Source organism: Nesoenas mayeri (genome assembly GCF_963082525.1).
Source record: "Nesoenas mayeri genome assembly, chromosome: 13".
Lineage (NCBI taxonomy): Eukaryota > Metazoa > Chordata > Aves > Columbiformes > Columbidae > Nesoenas > Nesoenas mayeri.
Genome location: NC_137550.1, coordinates 20,903,249 through 20,921,552, shown reverse-complemented (window position 1 = coordinate 20,921,552; position 18,304 = coordinate 20,903,249). Strand labels below are relative to the sequence as shown.

The 18,304-nt window shown below is 55.1% G+C and overlaps 2 protein-coding genes across 2 annotated transcripts; both read right to left on the bottom strand.

The window, feature by feature from the left end:
- Positions 1-1,223: 1,223 nt before the first annotated feature.
- LOC308045241 (uncharacterized protein) lies at positions 1,224-7,910 on the bottom strand (the record flags this gene model as incomplete). Its single annotated transcript, XM_080352411.1, has 6 exons — positions 1,224-1,434; positions 2,163-2,742; positions 3,644-3,739; positions 3,961-4,236; positions 4,855-5,211; positions 7,856-7,910. The coding sequence occupies 6 exons, from the start codon at positions 7,908-7,910 to the stop codon at positions 1,224-1,226; spliced, it is 1,575 nt and encodes a 524-aa protein (XP_080208537.1).
- A 4,472-nt stretch (positions 7,911-12,382) lies between these two features.
- LOC308045405 (V-set and immunoglobulin domain-containing protein 4-like) lies at positions 12,383-17,910 on the bottom strand. Its single transcript, XM_080352669.1, has 8 exons — positions 17,818-17,910; positions 16,531-16,887; positions 15,677-15,952; positions 15,032-15,109; positions 14,661-14,729; positions 14,255-14,368; positions 13,783-13,804; positions 12,383-12,810 (listed from the first exon to the last, which is right to left on the bottom strand). The coding sequence occupies exons 1-8, from the start codon at positions 17,876-17,878 to the stop codon at positions 12,681-12,683; spliced, it is 1,107 nt and encodes a 368-aa protein (XP_080208795.1). The 5' UTR covers positions 17,879-17,910; the 3' UTR covers positions 12,383-12,680.
- Between the last annotated feature and the right edge of the window lie 394 nt (positions 17,911-18,304).

Here is an 18,304-nt window from a genome sequence, read left to right as displayed (position 1 = left end):
AGCAGCAGTGACAGAGCACACTCCCCCAGCAAAGCCTGCACCCCGTTAGGGTGCTCACAGCCTGGGGGCTCCTCATCAGAGCTGCACAAAGTCCAGGGTTAATGAAGATGGTGGGCTGGCTATTACAGACAGTACAGTTCAGCCCTGCTGCTTGAGACAACGACGTGGGGAATTGCCTGCCTGTTCTGCAGAATCAAATCAGGAGACTGAGAAAAAGCATACATTTGCAAGCAACAGAAAAATTATGGCGCTGGATAATGAAATACCAATGAAGTCAGAATTCATATGCAACAAAGTCCTTTGAAGCCTTTTGTATTTGCCCTGAGAAAGAAAACTGTGCTAATCAAGCACTTTTCAAGGTATTTACAAACATGGGCCCTCACAGCAACCCCATAACACAGGTCAGCATTCATACACCTGCTGCAACACGGCAGATTGACTTGTGTCCCACAGAGCGCATCAGCGTCAGACTGTTGCATCCAAGGAGAGCGCTTGGTCAATCATTATTCCAAATATCTCAAATTTATCTCTATTTTGTTACACCTCTGCCCCCCACACCCTAACAATAAAACGCTAGCATTTCTTTCAGCACGGATTCTGCCTTTGCAGGAGGGAACCAGCGGGTGCCAGATCGGGGGCTCATCACCTACAGGCCCGTTCCCTCCTCCGCTAAGCAAGTAGCTCATCTGGTAGCAAAAATGACATTCCCAGGACATCAACCCTGCTCCCGCATTGACCCTTACCACGCTCTAACAAAAAAGGACACGCAGGAGGTAAAACCAGTATTTGCTGAGCTGTAAAAGCCAGAGCACAGTCCCTATCTCCTCGGCCCGGCATGTCCCAGCAGAGCAACACGTGCTTGAGCGCTCCCCTCGCTGGTGCTACAGCCAGCAGCATCGCACCCAGCTACGCTGTGATCTGCGGGGTAGAGACACTTGTGTTTCCACCCTTTCAGATCCTCTGTTCCTCACCTTGTCCTTCAGGCTGCTCAGCAATCATTCCCCACGGTAGAAACCTGCCTGGCTGAGGCGGCTGCACCACCGGGCGCCGCCTCTTTTGTCAGGGGCCAAGGCGGTGATGCGGTTCCCAGGTTAAAGCAAAGCAGTGAGACCGGTGTCTTTATCAGAGCAGAAGGCAGACAGGAAGAAGAGTTTCCTTTGGTAACGTTTCCCATTCAGTATCTGCAGCCCTGCACGGCTGCTTGTGGAAAAGCTGGAACTCTACTAAATTCTTTCTATTTCGTATTCTGATTCCATTGCACTCACAAGGTTCTCGTACTCGGGATCCTTCCTGGTGCACACGCTGCCATGGACGCTGTCTTTCATGTTGAAAGTGTCATTGGATGTTTCAGTCTTAGAATCTGTCTCCTTGCGTAGGCACTTAACAGGGGCTTCCACATCAGCCTCCAGTCCCGTGACATCTGCAGTGCTATGGCTGAAGCGAGAGAGACGTTATTGAGGACGATTAAATCAGAAGTAATTGGATTTACATCTTAGTCAAAACCAAGATCTACCATGTAATCTGTGGAACAGCAAAATGTGTATTAATCTAGTGAGAGCCTATGAGGCTCTGAAAGACACATTAGAGGAAATACATAAAGAGAAGCAACAAACAGTTAACATTGGTACCATAAACTCTCATGATGTTATCATATTATACTCAAAAGAGTTACCAGTAGATAGTCTAGCCTTTATAAAGGTAATGACTGGGGAAAATGGCAATGTGTGAGGCTACTGGTTTTCTGAGGCTAAGGTATGTCTCTGAATAGGAAAGTAGCATGAAGCAATTAAAGGTTGAGATTAGGGTAGGGCAGAAAAATTGTACTCACAAAGCAACTTCATAGAGAGGTTCTGGGAAAACAAAAAAGAATCAAAGGTGTGCATGGACATACTTTCTGATTAATGTATCATAGAAAAAAACCACCTGCACGCAGGTACTCCCACCTTCTGGAATAACCCTCCCACCCTGCCTCCCTACCAGGGACCGACCAGGGCTGGGCCAGGAGCAGGAGCCGAGAATGGGGATGGTGGGGGGATAATGGGGGGAGGGGGGTGATGGGGTGACGGAGATGGGAGAGGGATGGGAGTGAGGGGGACGGGGATCAAGCTGGGGCGAGCGCCGTCCCGCCCTCCCCGTTCCCTCGGACCAGGGCTGCCACCTACCGCCCGTCCCGCCGGGCTTCTCGCCGCTCCTGCCCCCGCCCCACCGGCTCCCGCGCCCCGTCCCGCCGCTCACCCGCCTTGTCCCGCCGCTCACCCGCCTTGTCCCGCCGCTCACCCGCCCCGTCCCGCCGCTCACCCCCCTTGTCCCGCCGCTCACCCGCCCCGTCCCGCCGCTCACTCGCCTTGTCCCGCCGCTCACCCGCCCCGTCCCGCCGCTCATTCCCCTTGTCCCGCCGCTCACCCGCCTTGTCCCGCCGCCCACCCGCCCCGTCCCGCCGCTCACCCGCCTTGTCCCGCCGCTCACCCGCCTTGTCCCGCCGCTCACCCGCCCCGTCCCGCCGCTCACCCGCCCCGTCCCGCCGCTCACCCGCCTTGTCCCGCCGCTCACCCCCCTTGTCCCGCCGCTCACCCGCCCCGTCCCGCCGCTCACCCGCCCCGTCCCGCCGCTCACCTGCCTTGTCCCGCCGCTCACCAGCCTTGTCCCGCCGCCGGCGCCGCAGCGCGGCCGCCAGCGCCACGATGGCGGCTCCCCCCAGCACGGCCGCCAGCGCGGACACGGGCGGCACGGCCCGGGCGGCACCTGCGGGCGGAGGGGACAGCGCTGGGATAGCGGCGGGGGGAGCGCGCGGACCCCCGAGCCCGGCAGCGCCTGGAGGCGCTTTGAGCACCGAGAGGCGGGGGAAGCCGCGGCGGCAGCCGAACCGCGCGGGCGGGTCCCTTTGAGGCAGAAACACGCACTGAACAGCAGGCGATGGGCGCCCCGCGGCTCGCTCCGCCCGGGGATGCGTTTGGTGTGGAGTCTACAGCCAGCACCGGCCAGCCTGCCCTCGCCCGGCTCTGGGAAACCTGATTGCTGCCTTTCCGTACTTAAAAATGGCCAATAAGAAAGATGGGGACAGACTTTTTAGCAGGGCCCGTTGTGACAAGGGGTGATGGTTTAAACTAAAGGAGGGAGATTCAAACCCGACATGAGGAAGAAATTGTTGCCCCTGAGGGTGGTGAGAGCCTGGCCCAGGTTGGCCAGAGAGGTGGTGGATGAACCATCCCTGGAGACATCCCAGGCCAGGCTGGACGGGGCTCTGAGCAACCTGATGTAGTTGAGGATGTCCCCTGCTCATTGTAGTGAGGCTGGACTAAATGACTGTTAATGGTCACTTCCAACTGAACCGTTTTATTAGTCTATGAAATCTTGTGTTTTCCAGCCCAAAACTCCACTCACCTGTGACAATGGGAGGCCCCTTGGAAATGGCATTTCTCCCAGAGACCAGCGTTGCTGCTGGTAGATCTGCCAAAGCGTCAGGATGACGGTTCTGATGTACCATAACCCTGTACCCACAGCCCCCCTGTGCTCAGGGAACAGGACAAACCCTTTCTATCTGCAAAGAGGATCTGCAGCCCAGAAGGAATGTCAGGTGGATTTGCCTCATTCACCTTCTCCATCACTCACAGAGCACCAGGGTTTTGCAGCCCAGGTCACTTACCTGTGGGGACTGACTGGGCCACATCTCCCTGGGGGGTGAGCGGGGCTCTGCTGTGCCCGCCAGGCCCAGGGCTGGGCTGCTGTGGGACTGGGGGCCCTGTGGGAGAAAATGGGGACAGACTGGTGGTCAGGTCGTTTCCCCCTCTCTCTGTCTGCAGTGCCAGCCAAATAAGAGCAAGATGTGCCAGGGCAGGAGACAGGCTCCCATCCTGCACAGCCCTGGTCCCAGAGGGACACAGGGGACATTTTCCTGCCCCTCTGCTGTGATCAAGCACACTGTGAAGCAGGGAGGATGCCAGCCCCAGTGCCAGGGCTCACCTGTGACCGTCAGCTGGACGGCGTCGCTGTGCTGCGCAGCCCCAGCCCTGCCCCGTGCCTCGCAGTGGTACGTCCCGCTGTCGGAGGGCTGCGCGCTGGCCCACGCCAGCTCGGCCTGGTGGCCCAGCAGCTGCGCTTTGCCCCCCGGGCTGCTCCTGAACCAGCGGTAGCTGATGGGGGGGGACCCGCTGGCCACGCAGCGCAGGCTGGCCCTGGCTCCCGCCGGCACCGTCAGCCCCCGCTCGCCGGGCACAATGACGGGCTTGGTCACCGCAGCTGGAACACAAAGCAGATGGGTGACGGTGACGCTGGGCCTGGGTGGGGTGGGGAAGGTCCCCCCTCCACGGCAGTTCACGCTCTGGCTCTGCTTCCCCAGGAGGAAGAGGCACTGCTCTCCTGTCATCCCTGCCCATGTTAAGCTCAGTTCACCGGTGCCTAAAGCCAAGTTTACACCATCTATGCCACCATAGCTCCTGCCATATCACACAAGTGCTGCTCTGCTGAGGGTGCCCCTTGCAGAAGGACGGTTCTTTCTATCACATGCTGAGGATGCTTGGGAAGGGGACACGGTAGATGTGGCCAGTACAATACCCACTTGCTATAGAAACTAGAGATGCACAGAACCAAACCCAGATCTGGATGTTATGTCAAGCATCATGGATCCAAGTGGCCCACTGGCAGATCCAGACTGAGGTGTCTACTACTACCCCTCCCAGTCCATCCCACCCCCCATGAATGGAGAGGGGCTGACACCGCACGGGAGCAGGTGCCTCAGCACCCAGCCTGGGGGGGGCAGGCAGTACGGTGGGAAAGGCTGTTCCCGGGTACTGCTGCTTCTCCTCCACGCTCTGTGGGTTTGGCTGTACAAGAGCAGGGGTTTGCTGCTGGAGTTACCTTTGACAACTTTAACCGTAGTGGTCACCTCCTTTGTTATCAAGCTGTTATTTTGAGACCTCCAGATGACTTGGCAGGTGTAGTGTCCACTGTCGGGGATTTCAAGGTTCTCAATTAGGAGTGAGACGTTTCCTGGGCTGTGCTTTGGGACGCTGACCCGGTCTCGGAACCGGGACAACAAGATGTGGTCACCAGAATTGTCCCTCCGAAGGATGGTGGAGGTGCTGTAGTCTCGCTCCACGCTCCAGCTCAGCGTTTGCTGTGTGAAACCTTCCGAGGGCATGTAGGTACACGGTATAGTGGTAGATCCCATCCACATGCCATTGATCTGGTGGACACCAGACAGATCCAGGAGGGCTGCAGGGAATGGCAGTTAAAGGGAGGAAATAAGAACCAGGCTGTCCAGGCGGCGGGAGCCAGTGTGTCTCAGATGCGCTCTAGAACGCAGCCAGACAAACCAGAGCCCGTTCTGACCTTGCCGAGCAGAGGGAACTGGTTGCTTTGACCTCATGGCTGTTGTTATTGTTTGTCTCTGGACGCTTGCCAGTTCTCAATTCCTTCTCGGCACAGGGAGGCGCAAACCCTGCTCCTGGTGACAGACTGGTCACAGCCACAGTCTGCACAAGACCTTCAGGAGCATCTCCTGGTGACAGGCTGGTCACAGCCACAGTCTGCATAAGACCTTCAGGAGCATCTCCTGGTGACAGGCTGGTCACAGCCACAGTCTGCACAAGACCTTCAGGAGCATCTCCTGGTGACAGGCTGGTCACAGCCACAGTCTGCACAAGACCTTCAGGAGCATCTCCTATTGCTGCCTCTAACCCAGCCTTGGCACCCGACTGCTGCTGCTCGGCTGCTGCTCACACGGGGACACGATAGGTCGAACAGCAGCTGCTCTCCCCACTGACACGGGATGCCCCGGCAACACCACTAGCAACGTTGACTTCTACCTTCTGCATGGGAGGAAGGACAAACAAAGCAAGCTTACTGCTTCACTGCGATTAAACATGCTTGTTAGGCTGCACGTTTACATTCGTTACCATCACCATTTTTTGTGTGGCCTCCGTGGTTCTCCCTGGCCCCAGCAGCGCTGTGCACGCGGAGCCGTCCCCCTGTGCCAGAGGGGCCCGGAGCTGGCGGGGGGCGCTGCTCGGGGTCAGTGGAGCGGTGGCCATGGGGACAGCACAGGGACCGCAGCGCTGAGCAAAGCGGACGCTTCTTTCTGACAGGGGGCTTTGTTTTGGCTTTACCCAGTGACTTTGAGAGGGCAGGCACAGCTTCAAATCTCCCATTCCAGTCAAATGCAACCCCTTGGTCTATCTGTCTTAAAAGGTTTTCCATTTATCTTCTTCCTATTTTCACAAACTGCCACCAAGAAAAACTAAGAAGGGTGGAAGCTATTTAGGAAACTGCTCAGAAATACCTTCAAGGCATTCGGTGCACTCAAGTTCAAGTATGTTTGCTATCCAGTGTATTCATCTGGACACATTTTGTTTAAACGCCTCTCCCGTATTGTTTTGCGTTGCTGTGTGCCGTGAAACAGCCGCCGGCACCCACCGGCTCCCCGCGCAGCGGCTGCGCTCTGTCTGCCACCGATCTCAACGTGAGCCGGGGGGCCCGAAGCAGAGCTGATCAGAAGGAATGGGAGAAACTCAGCAAAATAAAAATCCCCGAGATGGCACTTTGGAAAGAAGGATTTCCTCCCAGTGACACTTCTTAATCTGGGATGCAGCCTTCCAAACACAGTGAATGCTCCCACTGCGGGGAGACATGAGCTGGACCGGGCAAAAGCCCGAAGGGTTATATTAGAGATTAGAAGAGTGATCAGAGGGATTTGTATTATGTAAAATGCATGAAAATGGAAAGAAACCCTGAACCCTCATATTCTGACCCATTTTGAAAAATGGTTGAGCATCTTCCCTCCCAGCTGTCCTGGTGGCACGGAAGCACCAGGCAGGCAGGGGTCTGCGCTGAAGTACTGGACCTGGAACCAAACCCAATCTTGCTGCCTTAGAGAACTTCAGATCTGACCCAGATGTTTTGGGTCATACCTGCTTCACCCAGACAAGCCGCCGCCAAGCACTCAGCTGGGCACAGGAGTGCAGGGGCTGGGTTTTGTTGCGCCTGGCTCATTCTCCCAGTCTGTCCAGTTCTCTGCCCACCGACACCACAGCTCCTCTGGGGAGTGCCTCTTCAAGTAGAGAGTTACCTGCGTTTTGCTGGACTTGGCTCATTCTCCCGCTCCCCCATCCTCCTCCTCCCCAGAAGGGCGCTGGTTACATTCAGCTGCATCAACTCTCACTAAGTCGCTCGAGAGACAGACCCCAGAAACCCTCAAGCTGCTTTTTTAGTGATGAAGCGGGGAACATACTTCAACCTGTTTCTCTAAATACCAGGAGCATTCTGCATACAACTTGTTAGAGCGACTGTCTCCTGCTTCCCAAAACTTTCCTGCCAGGTCAGTGTGTGCCCCGGGAGCGGCGCGTTTGCCTCAGGGCCCTAAGATCAAAGCAAAGGTTCCGGTATCGCCTCTCCCCATGTGCTTGGGGGTCAGGAGATCGGGGGAGAGCAGGGAAATGGTGTGTGCCCGCACCTCGACCCACAGCTGCAGCGCTGCCCGGGCTGCTGGCAGAACAACGGCGGTGCGTTACTGAATTCCAGAGCAATGCCCGTTCCAGCTCCACGGAGCCTGCTCTGGAAGCCAGCACACCAGAGCAGGGCCTCTACAAGGGTCCTGAACAATCCTGGTTTGTTCTTGCTTTGGGGCCACGGAGCTGCCCTTTTGCCTGATTCTGCCCCATTTGCTCAACTCCTAAAAGCACCTTGTTCTATCTGATACCCAGGGAGGCTCCTGTGAATTCTCAGGCTCTGTTCTTTGTGAAAGAAACTAAAGGCTTGCTACACTTGATAATTTTTAAAAATTAAGGCACTAATTAAAAAGACTTTCCCTACCCTCTTAGCAGTCTGAATTCTGTTCTAGCACGTGGAAGCGTTTACTCACCGTGGCAGCTGCCGAAAGCCGTCACAAGCACCACTGCGCACACAGCTGCTCCCATGCTCCCAGAGCCGCGGGTCTGTCCTTGCCTTGCACTTTGTGAGAGACCCGCACTCCTGGGACCAGAAGGCAAGTGAAGAACACTTCCCTTTGTTTTGTCCTTTGTCATCTAGGATCCTCTTTTTGAAACATCACGAGTCCGTTTCGCTGCTAACTTGGGTGAAGGGTAAAGGATGGACAGACTAGAAGGATCTCTCCAGTCCCATTCACATCGCTCCAGTTCCATCTCCCCGTTCCCATCTTACCATTCTCTTGACTTTTCCTAATAGTGCTCTTTTTAAAATTCTTCATAATTGTGTGGGTTTTGGTTTTTTTTATTTTTCTTTCTTTCCTTCTACATTTGCATTTATTTCCCAGTGGAAGTGCTTTATGATGACTACACGGTCAAGCACTTGGCAGCAAGGGAAAGTGAACTTGAAGATGCTTGTGAAATGCGAGTTCAGTTCCCTCTGACATGGGTGGTGGTATTGGCTCAGTGCGCAGCACCTCCCTGTGTTGTACCATGGGGTTCAAACCCCGGGCATCTCGCGGTGGAAGGGCGCAGGTGCGAGCGCGCTGGCCCGCGTCACGCCGTGCGGGCGCACGGGGCACGGGGCGGCCCGCTGTCCGTTTCCGCAGCGTCCTCTCCTGCTGGCGGCACCCAGCTCTTCCACCTGGCACACGTACCGACTTCTGCTGCCCGGGGTCCCCACGGGTAACCCCATCACCGCAGAGCAGGTCAGGCTGTGACCTGGGCCGGGATGACAGCCAGCCCCACTTGCTTTGCCAAAGTCCCGGCTTTTTAGACCAGAAACCTTAGGCTGTCACTTTTACTACTTTTTTTCTGTTTTAACAGAAAATGCACAGAGAAGAGGTATTTAAAAAACCCAATATCCTGCTCTTTACTACGATAGGACTTTCCCTGCAAAAGCTCTGTTGTCTACCAGCCGCCCCCCAGCTGCCCGTGCCGCAGTTCAGCCGCGCGTGCGCATGTGGCCGCCCGCTGAGCCTGGTCCCAGCTGGGCTCGGCTTGCTGCTGCAGTTCAGCCTGCCTGTGGGGAGCACGGAGGGAGAGCTCGCGTGTGGTGTGGCCAGACCTGGTGCTACAGACTCACACGAAGTCTCAGGCCAGGAGCCACGTCCTGGTGTCACCCTGCCCGGGAGGACGGGGCAGCAGCACCACCTGTTCTTGCAGAGCACATCCTTGCTGCTGCGCTGGAGACCTGACTTCTGCTGCCTTTTCTTCTTGACTTCTTCGCTGAGTATGGACCAGTTCGCACTGCCTGTACCCCATCTGTCCACCCTGCCAACAGGAAGCCGGTAGTTGTGTTTGAGTCCTGCCTGGAACAAGCAAACAAACAACAAAGCACTCCTTAAAATCCAGTCAGTGTCACTGAAGGAGTGAATACAAATCCATTTCCAGAGATCATTTAAACCCAACTTATTGCCCACCCCAGCCCATGACTGGCAATAGAACCTTGTTCCCACAAACTACCTCCTATGCAAAAGGCTTTTAAAAACAGCTGGATTTTGGGGAACATGCCCTGGAACAAGCTGAAAACCCAATCTAAAACTGCTGATGTAACTGTTTCCTGAACCGGACATGCAAGACTTCCTGAAGCTGTAATTATACAGGAAAAAAGTTGAATATTTAGCTAAAACAAGAACAAAGAACTGTAGTTCCTCAAACGTGATGTCTATGGCATCTTTCTCTCCGTGGGACAGAGATGCAGCTGCTGGTTTTCTCATCCCTCAGTCATGATCAGATCATTTCTTTCTTACCAGAGGGACCCCTCATGGTTTTGCATCTGAACACATGAAGACAAAGCCTTTAATGTCTCAGACGTTACAGCTGCTCACCTGGTTTACCGCAGCAAAGTGCCCGTGTTCCGCGTCCCCGCTCGGGCTGGCCCGTCGCTCCCCGGCCGCGGGGCCGGCGGTCGGGCGCCGCGCTGCCAGGCGCTGTCGCCTCCGCGTCACAGCTCCAGCAGCGTCACCACGACGTATCTGTGTTCTGCAGTTTCTGCTACTACATCTCAACCTAATTAGAGGGCACAGTAAAGGCAACTGAAGAAGAAAGTTCTCAAGGTGTTGTTTTTGAACCACCTGCACTAGGGAACAAAAGGGTGTTTTTTACTGCAAGATCTGAGGCATTCTTAGCCAGCTTTCCATAGCCATAGCCAGGCATCCATAGCCAGCTTTCAGATCTAAGTGTTTTTTGGGTGTCCCAGAGAAGCTAATTGTGTGAGCCACTACAGTCATGTACACCACGATTCTCTCATATACACCAGACAATTGTACAGACAGTCACGAAAACATCACCTTTGGTCCACCTAAAGCAACAGAGACTGAGCGCGAATGAACGCGTCCTTCAAGGTCCGTGGGACAGAAAAGTGATATACAAGTGATCTTTCTGAAAATTCATTTCCCTTCCCAGGAATTCCCAGGTGAACGACATCAGCTCATCAGCTCTGGGTTACCCATTTGGCCAGATCCCTATAAATCCTTTCTGGCACTGAGAAAGGGCCTCGGATATACAATACCATCTGAGTATTCACGTCCTCCTTGGTGCCACAGGTCGGTTCACTAATTCAGCTGTTCGAGCAATGCAGATTCCCGTTTACCTGCGGTTGTCCCGCTCGGCCGGTGCTGAGGCCCCGGGCAGCCTCTGCTGTCACAGCGCTCTGTCTGTGAGCCGCACAGTTCCTCCTGCGGCGGCTCCGTGAAGGCTGTTGAGCTCTGGCTTTGGTAAACACGAGTGCTGGTCTAGCAAGACCTGCCTTAACCTCGGCTTGTCTTCCAGGCACAGCCCTGCTTGTGCCTTCCACCGCGCGCTGCACAAGATGAGATGCTTCTATCCCAGAGACACCCAGACCCAATCAGGATCCAGCCCCTTTTGCATTGTCCAGCTGTCTGACAGTGCGAACGGACAGAACACACGGACACTCTAGTTCATGGATTTCTTCCCTATGTCACAAACCCGCCTTTCGCTGCTGGCCTGAAAATGGTGTTATTTACCATCCCCAGCTCCCTACCGAACACACTCTTCAAAAAGCTCATTTTAAAGAACAAGGATGTTACTGCAGGGCTCCAAAAACTGCAACCTCATCAAGAATTGGAAGATTAAGAAAACATGACAGTTTCCCAGAACATTTCAACACTGTCAATTTGTCATCACATTAACACAGTCTCCAGTCATGACTTTTCCGCTGTTATTTAGAAAACACTTTCAGTAATAATCGTGTGCTTCGCAATACTAGTGCAACGTTTTCCCTGCCCCGTCCGCCTCCCCGCTCGGGAAGGAAGGCTGCCGGGCTCCGCTGGCTTTTCACACGCCTCGCAGTACAACTCGTCTTTCTCCATATCTAAACTTGTTTCATTAGCTCTGAACGTCAGATTGGACCGGCAGCCACGCGTCACCCCCGGGCCGCGGCTGCAGCCCGCGAGCGGGGGGCACGGCCGGAGCGCCCACCGGCGCAGCCGCAGCGCTGCCGCGGCCCGGAGCCAACGCGCTGCCGGGATCGCAGCCCCTGGGCACGCACCTTCACACACCCCCCTTCACGGACAAAAGAGAAGTACAACAACATCTACTAACTTTGCAGGCTTAAGTTTAATGATTTCTCAAGTGTGAGCAGCAAATCCAGGGGCCACTAATCCCGTGTCACCAATATCCCCCACCGCACGTCACCCGTTTCGTTTTACATGTGTCCACATGGCTCTAGAGGGACGCGGTATTCCCCCGCCCTTGTTATAAAAAGATTCTGCTGTAACTCTGCAGTGTCCGTGTTACAGATTTACTCAGGGTAGTAGAAACTATGAATAACTGAGCTCTTCAGCTCACTACTTACGTCTTGGGCCCTCTGAGCTGTGAGGAAAGTCCTCCCCAAGCATCTAGTGAGGAGCTGTGATTGTGAGTGCCGGCTGGCGTTTCAAAGAGGAGCTGGCCATGCAAAAATAATTCAGGTGTGTGTAAACTATTCTATCCACAAATGTGGAAAAGTATCTAATTTCTGTCAAACATTAAACACGTGTTAAAAGAGACCACAGAGAAGGAAAACTCAGAAAGAATGTGCCCCGCTGCAGTGTCAGAATTGCCCAGCCGTCCAGCTCCGGAGCTGTACAAGTTGTGTCTGTTTTTCACTGGGGCGCTGACAGTGCGACGGACACAGGGACACCTCTTGTCTTCCTGCTGCTCCTGGTGGGGTAAGGTCCTTGGATTTATCAGCACGTTAAGCGTCTCTTGGTGTTTCTTTAAGGCTTTGAGAGGTCATTTCTACCACCTATGCAGCCCGTGAGGCGGTCGGAGGAGAAACGCCGGTTCCTGGGCCAAGGTGCTGGGCTGCTGGGCACCTCTGGGTGCTGGTTGTGCTCCCCACACCACGCTGGGAGCGCAGGTCCCTCTGGTGCTGGGCAGCAGCAGGTTCAGCACAGGGCTCTTGGCCCAGGATCCTCACACTCGAGCTTTCCAAGGGCTTTCTGCTCCGGGCTGGAGAAAGGGAACCAAGAAAAGCAAGATCAGGTCATCCACACAGCGGCTGTAGCTGAAGCCCCTGCATTGTCACTTTGTTCGCGTTGTCACTGCAGAGACTGTTTGGGCTCCACAAACTGCGGAGGAGCAAAAACTGCTTGTCCAGCCAGTTTTTCAGAGGCAAAGGCGAGTAGCAGGAGGGTTTTTGCCTGGGTGTACCTTTCAGGACTGCTACCTGTACAGCACTGCTGCTTCTCCAACATTGTCCCCTTCTTCATATTCAGATTCCTGGGTCTTTCCAACACAGTCATCTTCATTCTGTTTTTAATTTATTTCTTCAGACCTTTTGTTTTCTATGGGTTCCATCACATAGTTGTTTTCAGTGAAGCAGATGGGTTCCTCATAGTGACCTGTACATTCCTGCCCTGAAGAAGCTGCTGCTCTTGAGTTATGGCTGAAATCAAAATGCAATATGAAAGAAAAGTTGCAACTACAGTAGACAAAGCATCTCCCAACCATCAAGAAATTGAGCAAGATTGTGATTCGATTTAAACCCGTGTAAACCGGGGCCATTGGGCTATGACAGTATCCTGAAGGAGAGAACCTTGTGCTTCGCTTGCAGGTGGCAGGAGAACCCTGGACATCACAGCAGCGCTGCCTCCAGCCCAGGGGCAGTTCCAGAGGCAGCAAAAGCTTCATAAGCAACACAAGGATCAGCACCATTTCTTGGAGTGGCACAACCAGACAACTGCTTTTCGCAAGGTGAATAAATATGTATGTACATACAGGTACGTATTAAAGTGGTGGAGGTACGGTAAAAGGTGAACAGTGCAGCTTACACAGTGTCTTTAAAAGGAAGGTAAATCCCCTGAGCAGAAACGACGCTGCACCGTGTGCTGGGTTCGGCTGTGGCTGCGCTGCGCGGGAGCCGCGGGGCGTCCCCCCGTGCCCGCGTGTGCCGGCAGCGCTGCGGTCTGCAGGGGCGTTCTCCTGTGGGCTTTGGCTGCATTATTAGGCTTTCGGTAGCTTCCCGCCACAGCCGGGATTAGAAGAGGCGAGTCCAGCCAGGGGTATTTCAGGGATAAATCAGAGTATAATCTGTGCATTGGGAGCTTTCTCTCTCTAGAAGGGGAATTCCTGTTCTTTGCATTTGAATAAATACTGGGAATTTATCCTTGGCAACGATCTTCAACAGGTGTCACTGGGCTCTCATATTGAAAAGGGAAAGACCTTTCTGCGTGCTGTGCTGGTGTGGAAAGCCCACATATCATCAGTACGACATGATACTGAGCTGATCTTGAACCTCTTCATCCATACAGCTTAAGAGGCTTTTAATGTGCACTGCTAAGTAGCCACTTTTCTTTTTTCCCTGCTCAGATACAGCCCCCAAAGACCCAGCACTACGTGAGAAAAGGGTGATACTCACTATTTTACTTCGTAGACTTGAGCTGGAAAAGAAGAATTGTGTGTCAATAATTTGCATTAATATTATAAAAAAGTAATTTCTACTATGTTTACTTGATATTAGAAAGAGACTGCTGAAGGCAGAATGAAACTGGGAGCATTGGAGATCATGTTAGGTGGGTGACGGCTCCTGTTTCCAGGATTCGGCCCCAGAAAATGAAAACAACCCATACCCAGCTGCAGCACAAGGGGGTCAAAATAACCGGCCCAAGGTCAAAGGTAAAGTTAAGTTTAGAAACCAGAAGTTTCCAGTTCCCGCCGTTTTCCTATTTATTAGAAGTTCAGTAATGGACAATTTAGAAAGACGTTATACTGGATTTCTTTATAAAAATAAGATAAAGAGGCAAAAGGAGTATTTGATAGTAATTACTATAAAGGTGAAACCAAGCTGGGCATGCACAACACATTCCAGTTTTCCAGAACATTCTACTCACCATCTTTGGGCTTCCGAATGCAGATGATAAGGAAGATGAGGAGGAAAACCACAGCACCGCAACCCACGGCGATCAGGATGACCAGGTGCAGGGGCAGGCGCGCGCTCGGGACACCTGTGGCGACACGGCAGCGCCGCTCAGGGCAGCGGCCCCGGGCGCGGCGCAGGCGCGCGGTGCTGGCCGGCTCGGGGCCACGGCAGCCGGCCCGGCCGCGCTGCTTTTCCTTTCCCCGGGAAAACACCCAGAGTCTTTCAAAGAGTCACCGAGGACCCTTGGGAGCAGCCATTGACGCGACTTGCAGCCAGAGCCTGACCACTGATTTTGAGGCTAGAGGTCATGAATGCGCACAGAGTGGCCGGGCTGGGTCCCTGGTTTCGTTCTGAGCTTTGTTTCGCTCTCCACTTACTCTGAGTTGTGTAGTTCTTTCCCGGATGTCCCACACCACTGTCAGGAGTCACTGCTGCTGCAGGCAGATCTGGGAACAGGCAGGAGTGAAAGGTTCAGGCTGTATCTCCAGTGCTCTTTTTAGCTCCCGGAGATCTGGGATTACAGCTGTGGGATCAAAAGGGAACGTCTCCATCGCCTTTACAAGGCAGTGAAAATAGGAAAACTCCAGAAATGAGTACTATAGTTACAGTATAGTATAAGGAGAGTATATGCAGTGCTATATATGCATACTAGATAGATATTCTGTATAGTATAGATACACATGGGTGTGTGTATATATATATATATATATACATACACACAAATATATATGTATGCCTATACACACACCTGTAATATCAGTGGAGACCTGTGGAGTCCAAGAGATCACGGAGGTACCTGTGAACACCAGCTCCGTTTGGTTTTCTTCTGTAAGAATAACCAACAATTGTCAACACCTTCCCGCCCCGTCTGGTCACTGACACCGGCCCCACCGCACGGGGAACCCGAACGACGCAGGACCCTGCAGAGCCCGGATACACCAGAACAGCCTGCACAAGGCGCCGTGTCTTTTCCTGGCATGTGCAGCCGATCAGGAGGAACAAAATCCAGTTTGATTTTTTCAGCTACTGAATCATCACCTGTGTGTTCCTCAACTCAAAGTTAAGTCCTGATTCCTCATATAGACTTGCTCGACCCAACAGGCAGCATTACACAGCCAGCAAGAATTTTTAAAAAGCTGAAGAGGAATAAATATGTGTTTAAAATACAAAGTCTCTTTTGCGTCAATAAAGAGCAATTCTTCTGAAGAGCAGGAGGGAGATGAGCACAGGAAATCAGATGACAGAAAGGCAGGGCTGGAGGTGAGTGCTCCGGAGTGCAGAAGCCGGAGGCTTCTTGTGTTTTCCCGTCTCAGGGGAGGGAAGCAGGAACACCGTTCTGTTCCAGCAGGGAGGACTCCAGGTGTTTTGCCCCAGCTGCGCCCCGGGGCCTCACCTGTGACCGTCAGCTGGACGGCGTCGCTGTGCTGCGCAGCCCCAGCCCTGCCCCGTGCCTCGCAGTGGTACGTCCCGCTGTCGGAGGGCTGCGCGCTGGCCCACGCCAGCTCGGCCTGGTGGCCCAGCAGCTGCGCTTTGCCCCCCGGGCTGCTCCTGAACCAGCGGTAGCTGATGGGGGGGGACCCGCTGGCCACGCAGCGCAGGCTGGCCCTGGCTCCCGCCGGCACCGTCAGCCCCCGCTCGCCGGGCACAATGACGGGCTTGGTCACCGCAGCTGGAACACAAAGCAGATGGGTGACGGTGACGCTGGGCCTGGGTGGGGTGGGGAAGGTCCCCCCTCCACGGCAGTTCACGCTCTGGCTCTGCTTCCTCAGGAGGAAGAGGCACCGCCCTCCTGCACCCACTAAGCTCAGTTCCCCCTGCCCCTACCAGCCCTGCCACCGTCACCCCTGCTCCACAAAGGCAGGGCTGATGCCACCTCTCGCGCTGTAAATCGCCGCTGCCCAGGCAAAGGGAGGCTGGACCTGTGCTGATGAAGTCTGGCCAAAGCAAAGCAATGCAGCGTCCCAGGGACTTCCCGCTGGTGCGCGTCCCGTGGGAACACTGAGCTGCCAAACACGTGGAACAGGGACGAACTGGTCAGTGAGAGGCTGCTGATCCTGCCCCTGGCCCCGGGGCGCAGCATCTCCGGCAGAATTCCCCCCCGACCTGCTCGCTGCTCCTCCCCGGAGCCTGACACCGCCCAGCAAAACGCTCCTGCATGGCGGCAGCGGGTCCCTGCCCGGTCTGTTCCCTCCCTAAGCCCCTCCTGAGCCAACCGCCCACCCCTGCACAGCTTCCTTTCGTGCTGACCTCTAACAACCTCCACTTTCATGGTGATCTCTTTCACTGTCAGGCTGTTGTTGCTGGCTGTCCAGGTGACCTGGCAGGTGTAGGTTCCCCTGTCACCCATCTCCAGGTTCAGGATGTGAAGGGACACGTTCCCTGGGGTGTCCTTCGGGACACTGACCCTGTCCCTGTACTTGGACAGGAGAACGTGGTCGCCAGAGCCATCCCTCCGAAACACGGTGCCCAAGCTCTGGTCATGTATCACGGTCCACGTGAGTGTTTGCTGCACAAAGTCTTGCACAGGCACATAGGCACACGGCAAGGTGACAGAGCCCTTCCAAACACCTTCGATCTCACTCGGGCCTCTCAGGTCCAGAAAAGCTGCAGGAAGAATGGAGAAAGGACATGTTTTAAAAAGCAGTGGCAAAGAAGGCAGCTCCTGGTGCCGCAGCGGCGGGGAGAGCATCAGCAAGGGAAGCCCCGAGATGCGGCACCACAGCCGGCGCGGGCGGTGAGGGACGGGCTGGGAAAAGGCAGCGCGGCCTGGGGAGACTCGCAGACACGGACACGGGACGGTTTGGGTTCCAGCTCTGCCTGGCGCGCGCCTGCAAGCACGAGAACAGGCGGCAGAGCTCGGGATCAGAGCCAGCCATGGCCCGGACCGCGGGCAGAGCTCGTGTCCCGCCGCGCAGCTCCGGCCCCGCCAGCCGCCTCGCCCGCCGGCTTCCCCGAGAGTGCCGCGTGTCACCGGCAAACCGCAGTTCTCACCGACTTCTCTGCTGCCCATTTGTTCTTCTGAAACACAGTGCTTTGTCAGATTAAGTTTAAGCAACTTGAGCAAGGGATCAAAGAAGTGTAAAACTCGTTAAATTTTCCTATAAAAATTAGGTCTGTTGACTTTGTCCCAGTGCTTATTGTCACTCTTGGGGCTGAACCTGCGCACAGACACTATGCCCTTTTCCCTTGGTTTCCAAATGTCCCCTTTCCTGGAAACTCAGGACCAACCAGACCTGTTGCTGTGGGCTGCTCATTGTGCTCTGCCAAACGACCCCCCACCCCAACAAGAGGGGGTCACCAAACGACCACCTGGACAAGCGGGGGTCACCAAACGACCACCTGGACAAGCGGGGCTCTGCACACTCAAAGCCCGCGGGCAGCGTTCCCATCGCCTGCACACACCACTGTGCTGGGAACGCCTGGACCCCGACCAGCAGCACACAAGGACGCTGGCCCCTTCGCTGTACCCCCGCTGCCAGGCCAGCCCCAGCCCGCGCAGGCAGCGCAGGGCCCGCGGGGCCGTTCTGCACTCACCGCTGCACAGGAGCAGGGGGCTCAGCAGCGCGGCCGCTCTCGCCAGCGTCCCCGGCGCCATCCTCCCGAGGTGCCGCTGCCCCGTCCCGAGCACGGACCCTTCTCCGCGCCGGCGGCGAATGGGGAACACCTCCCTTTCCTCGCTCTCGTTGTTCTCAGGAACCCGCGGCGGCTGCTGGGGGTTCTTCCTTCCTCTTTCCCTCAGAAACCAGCGCTGCCTGTCAGAGGTGCGAGCGGGGCAGCGGCCTAAGGGAGCGTGAAGGAGGAGAGCCGAACAAGCGCCACTCCATTTCACGTTGCCTGCTGACGGTGCCCTTTTCCTCTGCTGTTTTTTAATTCAACCTAAAAAAAACCAGGAAACGCTTTTTAAAATGCCCGAAAGCCCATTTCTCCTGCCTGTGCTCCGGGCATTGCTTTCTGAACGCTTTAACACGCGTGTCACGTGCAAGCAGGTCCGAGCGCTCTCTAGGAGCGTCTTTACTGGCCA